General features: G+C 36.4%; 1 protein-coding gene across 1 annotated transcript in view; it reads left to right on the top strand.

Annotated features, from left to right (window-relative positions):
• The window catches only part of LOC129726621 (putative odorant-binding protein A10), a 102,532-nt gene extending 83,524 nt beyond the window's left edge, over positions 1-19,008 (top strand). The window contains exon 2 of the mRNA XM_055683537.1: positions 18,482-19,008. Within this exon, the coding sequence (XP_055539512.1) occupies positions 18,482-18,624 (143 nt within the window). The 3' untranslated portion in view covers positions 18,625-19,008. The remainder of the gene's footprint in view (positions 1-18,481) is intronic.
• Positions 19,009-19,846: the final 838 nt, after the last annotated feature.

The raw sequence follows: 19,846 nt of genomic DNA, 5'->3' as shown, positions 1-19,846 counted from the left end.
GTTTTACGTGCAATTATCAGATCTGCAATGGTTGTTAATGTTTGTTATGAATTTTTAATGAACGAGTTTCGATGAGAATTCTTCTCTTTTGGGTATTTTATTGTTTTGACGACGGTTGATTATACGCCGCCAAATGAATTATTAATAAATAAAGCTCGGAATCGACTTAAGTTCCAGATTTACACTCATGGCAATGAAGAGATGTTCAGTGAAGTCAAAAGTTTTTATGATTCAAAAGATATTAAAGCTATCGCACATGAAAAAATGTCAAATATGGCTCATTCCGTACCAACTCGACTGAACGGCTGGCAGCACCTTTTAAGAACTCAATAAAACTCGGTGGGTGTGTAGGTCTCACTACCCTAAGTAACTTTGCATATTTTTTTCGAAAATTTATCTGGACTAACATTTGAAATTGTCTGATGTTTTATAAACCTCTTTTTTATGAATCGATATAACTAAATAATGACGAGAAATAGAGGAAATTGTCAAGGGATGACTTTTGAGAACTGATGTCTATGAAACATTCTTAACGTAAAACAACGTTGGGCATGAAAAAGTTTTTTTTTTACGTAAGAGTGTCCATTTAGATTAGTTCAGAAGTGTTTTAGGCAACTAAATTTGCTAAATATTGGATAACGGATTTTCTTAAATCACTTTTTTGTTTTCACTTATCCTTTTTTAACTAAAAGTAATACTTAAACAAACTCAATTAAAATTTCTGAACAGCATCAGAAGAAGATATTTGATGTTTTTGTTGGATGTTTGATATATTTTTTCATTGAATAGTGAAGAAATTTCGCATACAAAAAATTATTCCGATCATGGTATGTTTTTTAACTGTTCCGATCATGATACATTATTGCCGTGGACTGAGATTTCGACGTAAGCGCCAGAAGCACAAAATCGCTCCAAAATCGATTTGTTCTGAATCGTTTGCAAATTAACAGAAGCCCTTTATTACGCAATCTGATCTAATAGAATCTGAGTAAATATGTTAAAAAACATATCCCATTACTTCAATACGTTTGTTTATGCAAATCCTGCAAAATAGCAATACCAATTCAACGTTTCGCACGAAAAGTGACATTGGTACGCCTGAATAGACTCCTTGCAATGCGTACTGATTTGTAGTCAGCAGCAAGTGCATAATCAAAACATGTGAATCGACCTCTTCACCATTTCGCAATGCTATACAAAACTCAACAAACAAGAAGTTGGCATCGCAGCACTCCACAAGCATGGCACACTGTTCTATCCATACCTCAACGTCACTTCTATGCAAAATGAAATTTGATATTTCTCAGCTAATTTTCAATATTTTTGAAAACGGCAAAAAGCATCTTGAAGGCGATTACCCATACTATACCCGGACGAACTCATACGATTCGCATAGATTCTCTAGAATTCCTCACATTGGATTCCTGAGCGTCCTTGAAAAGGATTCCTGAAAAAAGAATTCTCAGGAATGCCTCGTATATGGCTCTAGGATTCTTGAATAAGAATCGTGAGTGGGAATCCTCCGGATCGTGTTTGCGATTCCTTTCACGATCCGTCACCGTGTTAATCGGTATCCTGGGGATTCTCACTCAGGATTCTCTGCGTGTTAGTAAGGGTAGTAATACATAAAAACATCAAGTTTGGAAATTTGGCGCTTACGTCAAAATACCAGCCCACGGCAGATTACCTTATACTCTACATCCAAGTTAGCTGTTACAAAGCTGTGCAAAGCATATTGGCAACGAAAAAGTTCATAAACACGTTTATACTGTCCAACGCCTGCTTTTTTGACATTTAGTCGAAAGCGTTCCAACTATGCTTGAAACGGCAGTACAGTACACCGATGGTTGTAAACCATTTGTTACCGTTTCGTTTCAAATTCTGCATGTCTTCTTCCATAATCAGGCTGTAGCAGTTTTGCGATGTGTAGCCGTTTGTCATGCAGACTGTGCGGCTGTTATGTGTTGAATTTATGTCGATTGAAGAATTGCAGATTGCTGATTCTTGATCATAAAACAAGCTGCCACGTCCTCCAAACATAGATGAAGCAGATCGGGCTACTTCATAAATCGATGCTGAAACTTTTTACAGTTGTTGTTTTTTGATAAAAAGGTTACTTTTTGATATCAGTTGCTGTTTTAAAAGGACCTACCCAAAAAGGGGACTGATGAATAAATTATTCTATATCAGAAAAACGGTTTGGTTGATGGAAAAATTGTCTGCGGTAAAGTTATAGGTAACAAAGTTGTAGTTTATTTTATTTTCTATGGACTGCCTCTGGTTCCAAAAATTCAAAAATAATTTTTCAGAAATCACAGCCAATCTTTTTTTAATTTTTACCTCCAAAGAAAGCATTCTACTTCCTCGCTCCGGCACTGCTCAGAGACTGTTGCCACCCTCCCTCCTGGTGTCCAAGTTTGTCGTAATGCTCCGAGAAACTAGCTAACTCCAACAGTCGAGATAAATCTCCAGGTAAAAGGGCTGGGTTCTAGCAGCTTTCATGAAGAAATTATGTCCTGAGGGCATAATAGGAGGGTGGATTACAGAATGGTGTTTGGCCGTTGGTTGGAGGCTGTTTCTCTCTAAAAAGTTACGCACCAGTAGGCTGTCCCAAAAAAAAATCGATGTTGAAAAAATCAAGGTGATCAGCCCTGAACTGAAAGATAATGTTATTTATAGTATTTTTGTAGAAAATTTCGACTTTCTAAAAGGTCGTTTTCAGGTTGCCCAAACGTGATTTATGAAAAATGACTTTTTCAAGCTACTAAACCACTCTTCTGCACTTTTTTCAAATCTGTTCGATTCCTAAATTTTTCCATTTTCCTTATAATTTTCAGATAAAACCCTTCAAAACACATATAAAAAATTGTTTGATCAAGAACTGGAATTTTTACAGCAAAGCGAAATTTAAGACAAAAATTTACATGAAAAAGTTGAAGAGGTTGTTTATAAGACACGACCGCAGAGGTAACGTAGAATACGACAGCCTGTCTTATGCCAATGTATTTCTTGGAATAGGCTTGGGAATACACTGAATTGGGGTTAATTCTTCAGATAAACTTTGTGGTTAATTGTGTTTGTCAATGCCATTTATTGACAAGTGAATATTTGACAAATTTTTCATTTAGTTTTGAATGATTCACAGTGATAATCAAATTCTACATGAGGCGATTTGTTAGCAATTACACTACCCGTTATAAGTTTGGAATCGCTTTACTGAGTATTGCAACACCCAGTTTGAATATTGCAAGGCCTCCCGAAAAGTTTAGCAACACCTGGAATAGGCGGATATCTCGTGTTTTTGACAACCTAGAAAGTTGCGGTTTTCAGCAAACTTGTTCCGAAGGTCAAAGGCTACTGTATGGTGGCCAGTTCAGTGTGAAATTTTGCCGCTATGTGGTGCTAGTGTGCACACAATGAGTCGTATTTTGAACTTAACTAATCTCACGATTCCGACCTGCCAGAAAGTTGCGGTGTTCAGCAAACTTGTTCAGAAGGCTAAAGGCTTCTACATGGTAGACAATTTAATACTTAATTACCCCGCTATGCGGCGCTAGGGTGCCTGCAGTTTATTACAGTTACAGTTACAGAAATTTGCCCATTTTGAGTGATGCTAAACTTTTCGGGATGTTGCTATATTCAAACTGGTTGTTGCAATACTCAGTAAAGCGATTCCAAACTTATGACGGGTAGTGTATATATGAAAATTTAAACCGCTATTCTGCTAGCCACGCACGCTATATAGCAAGCCACGCACTCTAGCCACACGCTCTATAGACATGCACAGACACGCTTGACATTCACACGCTATATAGCAAGCCACACGCGCTATAAACATGCACACACGCGCTACAGGCATGCATACACGCCATAAACATACACACACGCTTTAAAGCAAGCCACACACGCTAGCCACACACCTTATATATTAGGGACACACGCTTCAAATATTCACACACGTTATGTGCATACACCCTGTATATACATACGCTGGATGATGGTGGCTTCTCAAACCACCCGGCGGTGCGAGTCTCTTTCAGTTTCGGGTTGTATTTGCCCAACGATATCTGAATCGGATTACCGCTGGTGGGGTCCAATTAAGATCGAAGGGAAGCCGAACTGAAAGAGGTAGGACTGCAGCTTACCACTACCACCGCCGCTGTTGCCCGCTGCTGATCCACGCTGCCTTCGCCTACTGCCATCGGTGTTGATGTCCGTTGCTGCTGCCTGCTGCTAGTAAACTGATTTGCTTGAGGAGAAACAGTCTCTTATATAGCCCAAAGAGTGCATTCCCGGCTAACTAGGTACTCCATTCTGTCGTCCTATTTAGGGAAAGGCAGCAAGCGACCAATCAAAAATCGACATTTGCGTTTCGACATTGTTCAACAATTTTCAATATTAAGATAGTTTGAACAATCAGATTACAATTTTCTGCATTTGGACGGGTGCTTAAATGATTTTCCAATTGATTGCTGCAAAAATGACAGAAATCGGTTGGAAACTGACTGGGTTTAAAACGTTTGAAATTGGACAATTTTTTTGACGCTCTCGATGTATTCGGTTTTGAAATTGGATCCCTGTATTGAAATTGGGTCCCTGTAATTGTTGGCGTAAGACGTATTCAAAGTCAAAAAGATCCTTGATATCTTATCGGGGGGCTGAGATATCGGCGTTTTCACATGTGATGGAAAACTATGCATTTTGTCAAAAATGCCACTAAAGCACAATATCTCCATTGCACAGTGTTTTATTTTGCCTAATGTGCGTATAATTTCCTAAATATTGATTCAAATGTTGATTATAGCCATGAGGTATGTTCGGAGATGTTTCAGGATATTCAAAAATGCATCTTTTAATGTAGAAAGAAGGGTGATCAATTCACCAATAGGTGAGACAAAAAATTTACTTTTCAATCAGAATAAGATAGACGCAAGGTGTCTTCGACAAAGTTTTAGGTTACATATTACGAGCAACATTAAGTTTTCTATTATAGAAGGCACGAAAAATCATAATTTTTGTTCTAACTTTTTTCGCAGATTTTTCCAAATTTTTAAACCTTCTACTAAGTTATCAGCCATCCAAAAATGCATTTGTTTTCTGAACATTGTTATTTTTTATCTTCCAAAATAAAACAGTTATTTAACATATTTGTTAAAATTCATAGTTTTCCATCACATAGAAAAATGCCAATATCTCAGTTCCCCAATTAGATGTCAAGTATTTTTTTTCATGTAAATTTTCGTGGTTAATCTTGCTTTTCAATGAAAATTTCAGTTCTTGCTCAAAATTTTTTTTATTTGTGTTTTGAAGGGTTTTATCTAAAAATTATTAAAAAAATTATTTTTTTTTATGTTAATTGTCTCTGGGAGCCAAAAAACTGAATACAATGCTGGACCAAACTAGGCAGAATATTCAAAAACAACCCCATAAAAATAAAAAAATGTAGGAAACGAACAGAATTGAAAAAAAGTGCAAAAAAGTGGGTTTGTAAAAAAGTCATTTATTTCATATATCACGTTAGGGCAACCTGAAAACAATTTTTTAGAAAGTCGAAATGTTTTACAAAAATGCTATAAATAACATTATCTTTCAGTTTAAGGTTGAGCACCTTGACTTTTTGAACATCGATTTTTTTTTTTGGGACAGCCTATTGACCAGTCCAGTTCACGATAACTTCACTTCACTTTCAACTTTTTGAAATTTTCACCGAACAATGCTCGCAATGTCGCTTTTGCCTAAATTCGTATTCGTTTTTCGCACATACTTTCTCCTCGAGTTTTTGCAGATTGGTGAAATCCAAACGATGGTTGGCGGTTGATTTTTGGCGCTCTCCACCGGTTCACCCTTTAATGCCGCCCCGTTTCCAAAGGTTTTTTCAAGTATTACTACTATCATGTAACAGACTCCCTTCGATTTTGGTGGTACAGCTCGGTTTCTTTCACTTGTGGCAAAAACGAACGGTTATTCTAAGAATATTTTGTAGTTTTCTGTTGGGAGGGAGAAACGAATACTACACTCAAAACAGAGAACACGCACATGCGTCATTTTTTGATAGCGTGTAACTATCTTCTTGCTGTAACGCATGCATGACTCAAACGAAGTTTTAAGTAATATCAGGAATACAGAATTTGCAATTTTGTCTGTAAAATAGGGTTTGCAATATTCCCGAGAATAGATTTCCCGGAAAACGGGAATGAAAAATCTTATTTCCCGGGAATTCCCGGGAACCGGGAAAGGAAAAAATCCTTAGCAAAAATGAGATTTCAAATAATGTTTATTAATAAAAAGTTTCAAACAATCGTTTACAATTTAACTATCTATTAAAGAACAAAATTTATTCAAGTTCACTCCAGAAATTCATGAAAAATCGTCTATCAATTGCCTCAGTCCCGCTGACAATTTTTCGTTAGGCCCAAATAATGTAGTTCCCTTCTGTAAAACTTTGCTTAAGATCGCTGAATCACCGCTGTTGTCTGATTTCTAAAATACTTCTAAATCACCGACTCCAGCTCTTGCTACATTTCATTAGAAACTGAAGAGTCCAATACTTTTAGTTTGTTGAAGATAAAGCTGAGTGTTTGGCAGCCAGATTTTAGAGCATTTGAATGCCTTTGTAATTAATGTGAAATCGCGGCCACGACCCAAGTTACACTAACTAAGTTTTATTAAGTTATTTATTTCTGGTCGCATTGATTTATGGGTTTCAATTTTTTTTATCAATTTACAGGTTTCAAAATATTCTGTCAATAATCAAAGAAAAAATCAAGCAACTATCCGCCTAGTAGTAAACTCACTAGCAAAAAAAGACATGAGACGAAGAAAATATTTCTTAATTTATCGTTTACTGAATAAGACAGCATTTATTTTTGACAAATAGATTAACCAAATAATTTGATATTACACGGCAAGCAAATATTGTTCTTCGTTTCAAGCAAATATTTGCTTCGTATAATGCACACTATGAAGCTGCTCTACACTTCTACGACGTAAGTTTCGTGTTTTGATACGATATTTAGTTTTATTGCAATATTGTAAGGAAAACTTTCCGAGGAGCTCGGGAATCCCGGGATCCCGGGAATCAATATCCATATTCCCGGGATCCGGGAATTCCGGGAAAAGGCAATTCCCGGGAAATCGTTCCCGGGATTGCAAACCCTACTGTAAAACACAAATTGTTCGAGTCTGTGTTTTTTCAATTTGCCGTTGTATAAAAGATCCTTCGGAATTTTGAGTTTATATATTTTTGCGCACGCAGATTTTCTGAAAATGTTTGCGAGAGCATAACCTCTGAGGCAGATTTTTCGGGGTTTCGTGCAGTTGCAAAAATTTTACAATCCTGCATCTTACTATTTTGTGAAACGAGAATCAACATTCGACCGTGATGAAGTGTGTTCGAAATTGTAACCAAAGCCTTAAATCCAGAAAAGCGCAAGATTAACAATCGAAGTACGCTAACATGATTATTGCTGAAAGCTTATGAAATGTATTATTTTACATGAAAATAAACCAAAATATTTTGTAAAATGACAATAAATACAAAAATCGTTTGCGATGAATATTTTTTACCTTTCAGTTATAACAATACTCATAACAATAAAAAGGCTTCTTTCCCTTGGTTTAAATTGACAGTCAATGACAGCTCATTCTGGTTCATTTTGACACTCACAAAGCTTCGTATCCGTTTCTTCCTCCCAGGTTTTCTGGTCTTTCCTTCAACCAATTCAAGCTCAACAACCGCAAAAAAAATTATTCTTTGTGTTGGCGATGATGATCGAAAGTCGGTCAACCATAGGTCCGGATATATTGCCGGAACTTGTTCCGGTAATCTAATGGCCATGGTTAAAGCAATGACAAGTCTAATTACATGGGATTTAAGAACTAGTTAATTGGTGATCATATATCTAAGTTGCAGTATATGTGCAGTATATGTCTGTATATGTCTATGTTGCAGTAGAACGCTTAGAAAGAAAAAAAAAATATCACGTTCGTTTTTGGCACGGTTCGACATGAGCAACACAAAATATTCGGGCGTGTTACCGAAATCGAGCGGGGTCTGTACATTATTGGAATAAGATTATTTTAAAAAGGTTGGGTGTGATGAATGTGCTAGAGTGACCTCACGTCGCGCGGGTCAGTCCGCTTAAAAAAAAGTTCCGCGTTCACATGAAGTTTACTGCGCGCCGTTTGCAATGTCCCGCGATTTCAAAAAAAATGAACCACCAGATGTCACATATATTCTTTCACTGAGGCGGTTGTCGGAATCGTTTTTTTTAATGCCTAATGTCTAAGAAATGCATGAAATGTTGCGATCTGGTTTTCGAATAGAACGGCTTTATGGGACTTAAAAATTCTCGAGCTGGGGCCAATGAAGAGTTTTCCAGCCCAAAAATTTCTCCAAAAAAGTCCCAGAAAGTCAATTTCTTCGAGTTTTTTATAACACCAGATCTCGACGTTTTATGCATTTCTAAAACAATTGACATAGGGTAACTGACGGTCTCGACAGGTGATATGCATTGTGGGCAGGATTCAGTTTGCCAAGCTCTACTGTTTATATTCCACTCAGAAACTCAATGTATGTTAACTTACCTTGAACGTTGAAGTTTTTCTGTGCGCATGAATGAATCACTCCATTAAAAACTCAAACATATTTATTGTTTTTTTTTTTTTTTTTTTTTTTGACAAAAATTAAACTTCCACCTTCACACATCTAGATATTTCACCCGGCCAAAGAAAATTTTCACGAAACACATCTTCGCCGCTAGCGAGATTTGGTTACGATTTTCTCGAGAAATATACATTTGTTCTCCTTCAGATAACCTTAGTTCCGTTGTACTAGCGAAAGCAAATAACTCATACACTTTGAACACTCACAGTTAATTGAGGATACGAGATGAATAAAATCTTAATTTATTTAACACATCCAACAGGTTGGTTTAGTTCGTCAGCAGACAGCACGGCATGTTGCTGGTGTTTTTGTCGCCAGAACAAAAGGGAACTGTTTTTGTTGCAAAACGTGCCGTATCCTTTTTTGAATAGAGTTTATGACATGGGAAACCATGTTTTGATGTTTATTGAATTGCAAAGACTCTTAATGCTATTTGCATATTCCTATACAAAGAAATTACTTTATAAATCAAATAGATATAGTAATCAGATTTAGAGTACAAACAGATTTTGCGGTAAATTTGGAGCCACTGCACACGCTGCGCACTGCGCAAATATCACGAGCCCTTTTGCTCTCAAACAGTAAACGACAACATGTATCAATCCCTCGACAATCGTGTGTAGAGAAGCGCAGCAAATACATATACAAAAATAGAAATATGACATCACTAGACACACAGTTAGGGATGAGCAATAGAATAAGTCGACAGCGGAATGTGATACGATATAGATTGTGGAACAGTACCACCGTCCCCCGTAGTTTAATTGGTCAAAACACAATGCCGGAGACAGGGAGATTGCGGGTTCAAGTCCCGTCGGGATGCGGTATATTTTTCCTAATCTGTATCATATTTCCAGTTCGCTTATTTTTCGTTCTTCCTCTACTCACATACTGTCTGCTTAATGAATACATGACATCACTAGTATTAATTTTCACGTACTACTTATGGCGTCAGAATTCTACTTTCACAGTGCTTTTTCGATTTTATCACGGTCAAAAAAAATTTTTAGCGAAATGATAAAAATTTGATTTTTTACGTTGAATTCAATTGAAATTTATGATATTTTGAGTAAAATGATGCGCTTGCATAGTTGAGTGGAATATAAGTTCAAGATACAAATGAATAAACAAGAAAAGGCTAGTTTTTGATATTTTTCTCCACTAATTTTTCGCGGACTTTCTCACGGCTATTATACATGCAATATCAATATGAATTGTACTGCTCATTCTTTAGCATAGCTAGCAGAGTCTAATGCTTGTTTATATGAAACTGTGGAACCGCTAGATTTTATAATTTTTAAAACCACCCTCTACGAGGACCAAACTGTAGTGATTTTTAAGTTGTTAACAGATCTTCTTTCTCAACTGCTCGAATAATACGTAAGTTTTGTTTCAATGTCAATGAAATACGTATTTCACGGTTAATTTTTCTCAAAATTATGACATAAATTATTTGTAACAGATATGACACTTGGTTGCCTCAGAAAATTGATCAAATAAATTGAGTTTATAAAAATATACACATTCAAGGACACAAGGCACAAATGAAAACGATGTTTCGAATACATTTTCTGCAAATGGAAGTACATTATTCTTCATTTAAAGTTTTTCTTTAAAAAGCGTGATAAAACGAAAATACAAACCGTGAGAAAATAGAGCGTGAAATTGGCAAGTAGTGATAAAACGACTGTTGATAAAAGCGAAAAAGTACTGTACTTTGAATGGCGGAATAACTAAGAACGTTTATTTGCAATTCATAGCAATGAAACTAGATGAAATGTTTTTTCACAATTAAATTTAAAAGCTCCGTTGTACTATTTGTGTCTTCTCTTAATTTTTCCAATAAGATAAAAAGTAGGAAAGTATGCTAGAATAATAATAGATGAAATTAGGCAGCTTACTAAAGAAGGATGACAGTTTAAAACATGACAAACGACATAGACTGACGAGAATCGGTAATTTACCCTACAAAAAATTTCGATACCGAACATTTCATGAACTTCTTCAGTCAAAATAGAGCAACTTGGACCGCTTTGAGACACAACTTCCCGGAGTTAAATTGAATGGTACTTTTGAATGAGAAACATTGTTCAAGAATACGACACTTTTGAACCTTATTGCTAAACGTAATTCAAACGTCAAATTTTTCCCTTACAAGTCAAGTCATGTACGTTTAATTTTTGATCATTTCGAGGAGAGGCGCCCCCCTCGTCTAAGAATTGGATTGGTGTCTCACGTTTAAACTTTAACTATCTTGCCACCCTAATTTAGGCAAATGCTGTTAGACCTAACTTTTCTCAAAAAAAAAAAATGTTCTGTATCCTAGGTTTTTTTACAAAACATTTTGTAATAAGTAGTTCAGCAGCAAATTTCTGAATTCTTCTTCCATTCTTTTTGCTCTCAAACAGTCTATTGTGTAACATTGATCTCACATTTTATGAGTTCTGTTTGTTGCAAAAGAGTCTCAATAAGTAAAAGGAAATGTTTCATGAATAATTAAAATTTCCAGAACATAAATTGAAAATGACTCAAAACAGATGCCCTAAGAAGAATAAGTTTTGTAAATAACTCAATACGTGTTTCTGGATGTTGAAATCAAATCCAAAGTTTGAATCGAATAAAAAATAGTCTAGTATTGTCTTTTACCTATTTGGCGTGGATGTGAAAACTAGAATTCACATAATTCTATAAACCCACTAGAAATATTGAGAAGTTCGTGTAATAAATATTTATCATCAAAAAGTCTTTTCTTTTTTGTTTATCTATTAAAGATTATTGAGCACGCTTTGCACGTGTAATTCAAGATTTGTTAGTGCTTGTAAAGTTGCTTAGAGTAAAACAGCACATGACTTACATAAATTCTTGATTTGTTACTCTGAATTCCATTTTACTTTTCATCATATTTGAAATACAATGAAAACAAACACAATGAAAATATTCATGACACTAGCATTTTAAAACAGCTGTAGCAAGAAGTGAGAAAGTCAGTCGCACCTATAGGTCCTGATATTCTACTTCGTTTTTTATAACGTAATGCATGCGCCATCATGCATTCTTGAACAGAAAAAAAAGAAAGTCCGTTCAAAGAAAATGTAAAATCCCGCCTGAAAGGCATTCGCTGGGTGTTCAGAATTTTGCATTCGCTAGCAGTTCCGTCTTCACCCTATCTAGGTTCTTCCGTCTGCTCGTATCCGTGGCACGACTGCTTATTCATTCCATTACTCATGGTAGCCCTGCACAGTAAGGGTGAAATTGTAGGGTCAATTAAATTCAAACAAAATAAGTTATTTATCATTAACGATCTGCCGAAGAGAGTTTCGAAAACATCAATGTATTACAAAAATTTACTGCTGGAATTCGGTATGCAAAATATGGGTCAGAATTCGTGAAACGGATCACTAAAAATCGCGATGTCTATTTTTTTCAAATAAGTATTAAAAACTTCAAGAGTTTCACTCGGGAAGTTGATTTTCCAATTTTTATTGAATTTGAGTAAATTTACAAGTTGTTATTGTTATTTGAAATTAAGGTCAAAATTGTTTTTAAATAGACATAGCTTTAAAAATATTGCATCGAATTTGATGAAATTTTCACAGCAGATGCATCCTGAGTTGTAGTTTACGGATATATTTTTTTTTTTTTGTAGAAAAAATATTTTTTCAATAGTAACTATTTAAAACAATATGTTGAAAATCTATGTTCTGGGGCACTGAAAAATCTGAAAAAAAAACACAAATATTTTTGACGAAATTTAGAAACTGCCCTGAAAATTTCGCGATGGTGGTATTTTTTGATCAAAAGATATGGGCCTTCAAAAATGGTGCCGTAACGTATTTTGCGAGCGAGAAATGCTCCTAAACCAAGTTTTCTTCAGTTCTCAGACCAAAAAGTGCACCATAATGGCTAAAAGTAATAGCACGGGCGATCTTAACCCGCTGATGCCTTCTGTACGGTTGTCCCCTAACTAAATTTTGCATTATTTTTTTAGTAAAATGTGTAGGTAGGCTTGCGAGTTGTAAGGGGCATAAAATATACTGTCTTCATCATTGAGTTGGATAACAGACTAAGCATATTTTGACTATTTTGCGACTAAAAATCATTTCTATTAAACTAATTTCACAAACCTTACAGAATTTTTGCATATAACTGAAACTGGGAATGTCAATAGTAGTACTGCTCTACTTGTGATTTTTTTTCAGATTTTTCAGTGCCCCAGAACATAGATTTTCAACATATTGTTTTAAATAGTTACTATTGAAAAAATATTTTTTTCTCCAAAAAAATTATTTTCGTAAACTACAACTTAGGATGCATCTGCTGTGAAAATTTCATCAAATTCGATGCAATATTTTTAAAGCTATGTCTGTTTAAAAACAATTTTGACCTAAATTTCAAATGACAATAACAACTTGTAAACTTACTCAAATTCAATAAAAATTGGAAAATCAACTTCCCGAGTGAAACTCTTGAAGTTTTTAATACTTATTTAAAAAAAATAGACATCGCGATTTTTAGTGATCCGTTTCACGAATTCTGACCCATATCTCAAAAAATAACTCATATCACATTGTGCACTTGCACAATGTACCTACATACAGCACAGAACCGATAAATTAATTTCACTGGAAAATGATGACAATTTAAAAACGCCTCTTCCACGTTTTCATTTATTCGGTCCGACTGTCGACTACTTTTCTTCCATAGTGACTGAGTGCCTGGCGAAGCTTTTCGGACAACCCAAAACAACTGGCTGTTGTTTTACCAGATTGACACAATTTATCCCCCACAATCACTGTTGCACTGTGCAATTTAACACACTGCAACAGTTTATTTGCCAAGTGGAAGCAAAAAAATGCACACACAATGGCACGCGACACTGCAAACTATCTTGTCGGCAGAATTTAATTACTGAGCGCAATATAAAATTTATGGTTTGAATAAATTCCCGCATTTTCAATGGCCCTCGTGAAGCAGCAGCAACCCAGAAATCGATGCGCAAATATGTTCGGTTTGCCACTGCCAAACGGCGGCGACCGCATCGCGGCTGATCTCGAATTACAACTTATAATTGAGATAAATTGGCGGAAAAATTGCTCGGCAATAAAATTTCCACTTTCCAACTGAACCCGGCCAGGAGGGCGAACAAACGGAATGAAAAATAAACTAATTTCGGTGTCCTTTTTGGTTCTAATTAGTGCCAATTTATCATCCGGCCAAGATGCGGTGTCGTTTGTCTTTTCGCACTCAGGCGTTCAGCGTTCAACCAGCCGACAATTTTTCATTCAGCAGAGGAAATGATAGGTGGGTTTTCCTTATCAATGTCATTCTTACTGCATAGTGCTGAGTTTAAATAGCACTGAAAGCTTCCTCCGTACGGTTTGCGTTGCCATTATTGCAAAGTTCTCCGGAATTATCATTTTAATTAACTCTGTCAAACCAAGCGAAGTATGGCTTCCGAGGCTCGAATTGCTTTCATGGACAGAGCGAGCTTCTGTTATCTTTAGTTTTAACAGTGGCAAATTAAATTCAGACGATTGAATTTTGCCTGCGTGGGAAAGCTCGCTCCAGGCGCTGTTTTCGTTACGCTTCAAAGTGTCAAAAAATTGATTCAAAGAAGCGGCTTTTAAGATGAGAACATAAATTATTCGAAAGACGATTTATCTCCCTCCGCAGGCTGCTGGCGTGTTTAACACGGATGGGCCCAAACAATGGCTTTGTTACGTTTTCGAAGAAGCGATTAATTGTTTCGATTGTTACGTGTATGAGCAATAAATTGCTCGTTTATTATTGGTTAGAGTGTCGTTGACTAAATGATTTACTAGTCAATGAACCTTTGTACGGTTGAAAATATTTAATTGTAATGCTGTCGAAATTTAAGCTTAACATATAAGTTTCCCGGCAGCTACCCGCACCTACTCCGAAAATTGAAGGACACTCCTTCCATCAAAGGAGAAACAAATTTGAAAGTGTTTCTTCTGATCGAGCAATGAAATAAAATTCTTTTCAAGCGTTTACGGCTAGACGGCATTTACATTCGTAGAAAAATTTATTGTATCGAAAAAGTGCGCTACGGTAGTTCGAATTGAAATTGATTTCATCGTTCACCTCGGTGCAGCTTTAGACTTCAAAAGGGATCAATTTACTTTTAGAAGTATTTGAATGACAAACTGGGAGCCTTACCAGAAAAGGCAACTATTACTGGGGGTAAGAATCACATCGAGTCAGATTCTGTAAACTGACAAGGTAAATTGAATTGCAAAACTACTTTCTGCTTCTCTCTTCTCTTTGCAAAATAAACCTGATTGATCGAGTTAAATAAATAGTTAAATAATTTAAACGTGAAAGTTAAATGACACTGGTCAACATAGGATTTACTCTACCGCTCAAATTGGATTCAACCAAAGAATCTTTTCAGAGATAGACTTGATACTGATAAATGATTTTCGAAGAGTTTTTTCTCTTTATTATCGTTGATGTAAACGACTGACCTTATTATTATGTGATTGCCATAACATAAAGACTGTGAATGAAAAAATTTCAAAGTTGTTCACCTCTAGCAGCTGTAAATAACCATAAAATTATGTGCAGCCTCCACCGGGAAACACACGGTGTTACTTTCTTTCTGTGAAAATTAAATTTTTGGGAAAGATCAATATTTACAACCCCCACACGTGCCATATCTGTAGCACGTGTGTGCTAATGTTGACTGTTTCACTGATTTCCACTATAGACCGTTCCGATAATTATAAATACACTTACGATCAACCGTCATTTCAAATAACGTGCAGTATTCAAGCAAACGTTGGATGCGCTCTGTTGTTTACATCCAAAAGAAACAGATGCTGTCATTTTTTCTAACATTTAGTGCGAAATTTTGAATATGCCTGGCCTTTCTCCCGAACAAAGAAAGCGAATTGTGCACAAATCCCAAGTAACACACAAAACATGTTGGAAAATAAGTAACAACGAAAGTAGTCATATAAGTGTACTACAAGCGCAATTGAAAACTTGTGTTATTATATTGTTTTTGAAGTTGCTTTTCATCAGTAATGCAACCGCATTTCGAAAACAAGCTCGTTTTTTTCTGGTTTTGAAGATGTTTTTAATAACATGAGTGCTAGAATGACAATCACTATCACTTGGTCTTTTCGTAAGACATTACACAAGCTAATAACAACACTACGTACCTGTAAAATGCTTTTCCTTAGTACAGTAGTCGTAGCATTTAACACCTAACTTGAAATTACTTGATCAAATTATTATTGAAATTATATGAACGATTTTTATATTTATTCGAAGCTGGTCGAAACGCGCCATCCAAAGATAAACACAACGCTTGCAGTGTAACCAATATCACTTCAGTTTTTTTGTTATTGTATATCTAACAACGTTTTCTAGTTTTGTTAGATTTTATATCCAGAATACTTAGAAACAATGCGAAAACAATTTCAATATTCAAGGGAAAGAAACAAATCTTTTTGAAAAGTTGAATATTATTTTTGTCATCATTTTATAATCAATTAAAACTGCCACTGATAAAAGCAATTGTCGATCTAGTTGCACTGCGCAGACACAACACATTTGCGCATGCGCTTGTTAACAGTTGTCATAGCAACAGATTCGCGCATTGCCGTATTAGTACTCGAGGTGTTTTTTGCCACTTAATTATATCAAGTTGGCTTGCTTTCATGCAGTTATCGGTACTTGTTCTACTAGCCTTCATGTTTTGCGCTTTTCTGGTGATATTGATGTCATGGAATAGGTAACGTCAACTATTCTATACCAACGTGTGTTACTTGGGATGGGGCACCGTGAGTGGTCTTTCTATAAGAAAATTAGCCAGAGAAGAAGGTAAAAGTGTCGGAGCAGTTCAAACCGCATTGCGGAAGTATTGTGAGGAGTGCACATTTACTGATGCCCCAAGACGTGGTAGAAAACCCGGGCCTGTTGATCCCACAATGGACAAAAAGGTTAAGGAATACTACAAGCGGCATCCTTCAGTATCAGTACGAGATGTGACGAGAAAGCTTGGAACCTCGGCGAGTAACGTTATGCGTGCCAAGGGAAGAATGGGTCTGCAGACCCGTCGGAAGCAGAAGCAATCAAAACGAAATCCAAAACCAGCTGAATCTGTGAAACCGAGAGCTCGGAAGCTTTATGACAAACATCTGGCAAAAAAAATTAGGTTTATTATCCTGGATGACGAAACCTACATAAACCTGGACTATAAGACTCTGCCAGGACCGCAATTTTATACATCACCGAAGGGAAAGGATTTCCCTGGACCAGTGAAAGCCATTTACACCGAAAAATTCGGCAAGAAGGTAATGGTTTGGCAGGCCATTTGTGAATGTGGGAAAATATCTCGTCCATTCATTACGAATGACACAATGAATGGTAAAATTTACGTGAAAGAGTGTTTGCAGAAAAGGTTGTTACCCATGGTTAAGCAGCATAACAATCCTCCAATCTTTTGGCCCGATCTTGCTTCCTGCCATTACTCTAAGGATGCACTAGGGTGGTATAAAACAAATAATGTCACATGTGTCCCAAAGGAGATGAATTCTCCAAACTGCCCTGAAATTCGCCCTATTGACACTTTTTGGGCTTTGACCAAGGCAAAGCTGAGGAAATATGTCAAACCAGCGGACAATGTTAAAAAATTTAGAAAAGATTGGCTTAAAGTGGTAAAAATGGTCGGAGAACACACTGTGCAAAAGCTTATGAGTAGTGTTAAGAGAAAAGTTAGAGAACTCGCGTATCCTACGAAAAATAATCCCAACTTGAATTGAAACTGGAAAGAAAACACTTATTATCTATATTTCAGAATAAAATGACCCGAAAAATCCTGTACTTTTTGTTTTATTTAAGAAAGAAGATGTATTTATAATTTTCGGAACAGTCTATATGGCGCAACCGCGTCCTGTAGGATTCGTTACGAATGGTGAAGAGCGTTCACTAGTGCTTACTAACCGGTAATCTTTACTCTTCTGTTGTTGCTTCACAAACATTCTCATAACCTAAACCTAGCACAAACAGTGCAAGCCGATTTTTTGGGAAGCTTTTCAAGCCGTATGAATTTGCATAGGCGTGTGTCCCCTGCTTTGCTGCTACGGCTGTGTGCCCTGCTCTTTAAAGCATCCTTCGTCAGTGCTATTAACATGGGCAGGGAAAATGCAAAGCCAGTTGCAGTGGTCTCATCTCAATTAGCAATCCCCACTGGGTCAACATGATTGCTTCCAGTTCAGTCTGCACCAGTGCGTCGCATCCTGGACGTTTCCTCGTTGCAATCGTGACATGAGTTACATCATCATTATCTCTTGCTTTGTTACCAATGCCGATCTGACATTTCTTTGATAGTATGAGTTGTACAGAATGTGCACTGCGTATGGAAGAAAATTTTAATGTTAAAGGCATTGGATGGATCAGGAATCAGATTTCATAGAATAGATTTATCTGACAATGGTGGTCATGATACCAGATGAAGAAAATTGTTTCGCTGCAAAACAAAAGGGCAAGCGAAGCTTGAACACTATTTGAATTCAAACGAACGTTGTATAATAGGTATAAGGAAAAGTTTCCATGATCAAAGTTTCATGCACCCTAATTAACTTTTATCGTCTGCATGGTACTGCAGCCATCTCTCCTCTATGAATAGTTACGAGTCAGCTAAAATTAGGCATGTTCTTCTACCGCAAGAACCTGCCCAGGAGAAAGGAAACTTTTACACAGACACATTTTTCACCGTAACGATAAGTGCCGTTGCATATCATTTCAAGTTTTTTTTCTCTTTTCTTTTTCTTTTCATCTCCGCAGCTGCCCTACCGGAAGTGATACAACGGAACTGTCGGAACTGTTCCCCCCAGCAGGCCCAGAATGCCCAGAAGTTGACTAACTTTCTGCAGACGCGCTACCCGGAAGTGTGGGCAATGTTGATACGCAAATACGGTGCCGTTTAAGCGCAGCTGGAACGAATTGCAACGAATCTTCAACAGGTGTTTTATTTTTCCCAAATGTCAAACCAAAGCGCGATGCAAGAAAATTGTGATAATATCATATCCCCACCCCGGATGACGCATCGCGTGGCTTTTGTCTCCTGTTTGGCATCTATCGTGTTTCGTTATGGGTCTCTTATGCTTACAGCAGAGCGTCTCTCTATATCACCTTGTGTTCGTGTAATAATTTTATAAGAAGGCACACCTTACTATTACGTGAAAAGTACAATATCAAGAGAAAGTGAATCGCGAGTATGACGATGCAATATTTGTCAGAATAGTACACCGGAATGCGAAAGGAGGCTGACATTATTTGTAAGAAGCCAAAAATAAACGATGCATAAGCAATTCGTTTGGGTTTTCATTCAGGATGACACATTTTGAAAGAAAGGTAAAATGGAGATCACTATATTGAGAAATCTTTGCTTTATTTTTATTGCAGTATTGATTTCCTCCTTTGATTGATAAATTTTACTTCATTATTTATTGGTTCTGTTATTCCTTTCAGTCTTCCCATTGAATGCTTTTACTATGCTTTCTGTTCGGTAATCAGTGGTTAAACTTTTGGAACGAAAAGTTTCCCTAATCCTTCGCAATCTACAGTTTCCAAGAACTAATATTGTGGGCAACAGAAGGATCTGACATTGGTAAGATACTTTTTCATCGTTATTTATGTGCTGAAATTCTCGCTAAAAATACATCTAAACCTTGTGAAAGAATGTTTTCCTGGTACTTACAGGGGATAGTCAAAATAAGTAGGATGGGCAAAATTTTGTTGACATTTGAAATGCTGTATTTTTGCCAAATATTCTTCGATTTTAATAATTCGAACACCATTAAACTGAAAAACTTTTGAAATTTCATTTTCTGAGTACAAATGTGGTCTTATGTGACCGGATGTAGGAAATATTCCTGAGTTCCGGTAAGCATGTCAAATCTGCTAATTTTTGAATGGATTTGGTAATGAGTTACATACCTGATAAAAATGCTTATTTTTATCATTGGCATAGAAGACAAAACCATTTCTGAAGCGAATGGTTCATCAAGGTTCGGAATCGGCCAAGAACTCATCGAGAAATGGCTATTTTTCATCCGAACATCCCCAGAGAAACCTGTAGTAGGGGATATTTACATTTTTGCATATAGATATAATGTGTGACACCTCTATCTTCTGTATTTTTTATCA

Source organism: Wyeomyia smithii, chromosome 3, assembly GCF_029784165.1.
Source record: "Wyeomyia smithii strain HCP4-BCI-WySm-NY-G18 chromosome 3, ASM2978416v1, whole genome shotgun sequence".
NCBI lineage: Eukaryota > Metazoa > Arthropoda > Insecta > Diptera > Culicidae > Wyeomyia > Wyeomyia smithii.
Note: the sequence above shows the minus strand (reverse complement) of the source record. Positions and strands in the feature narration are given on the sequence as shown.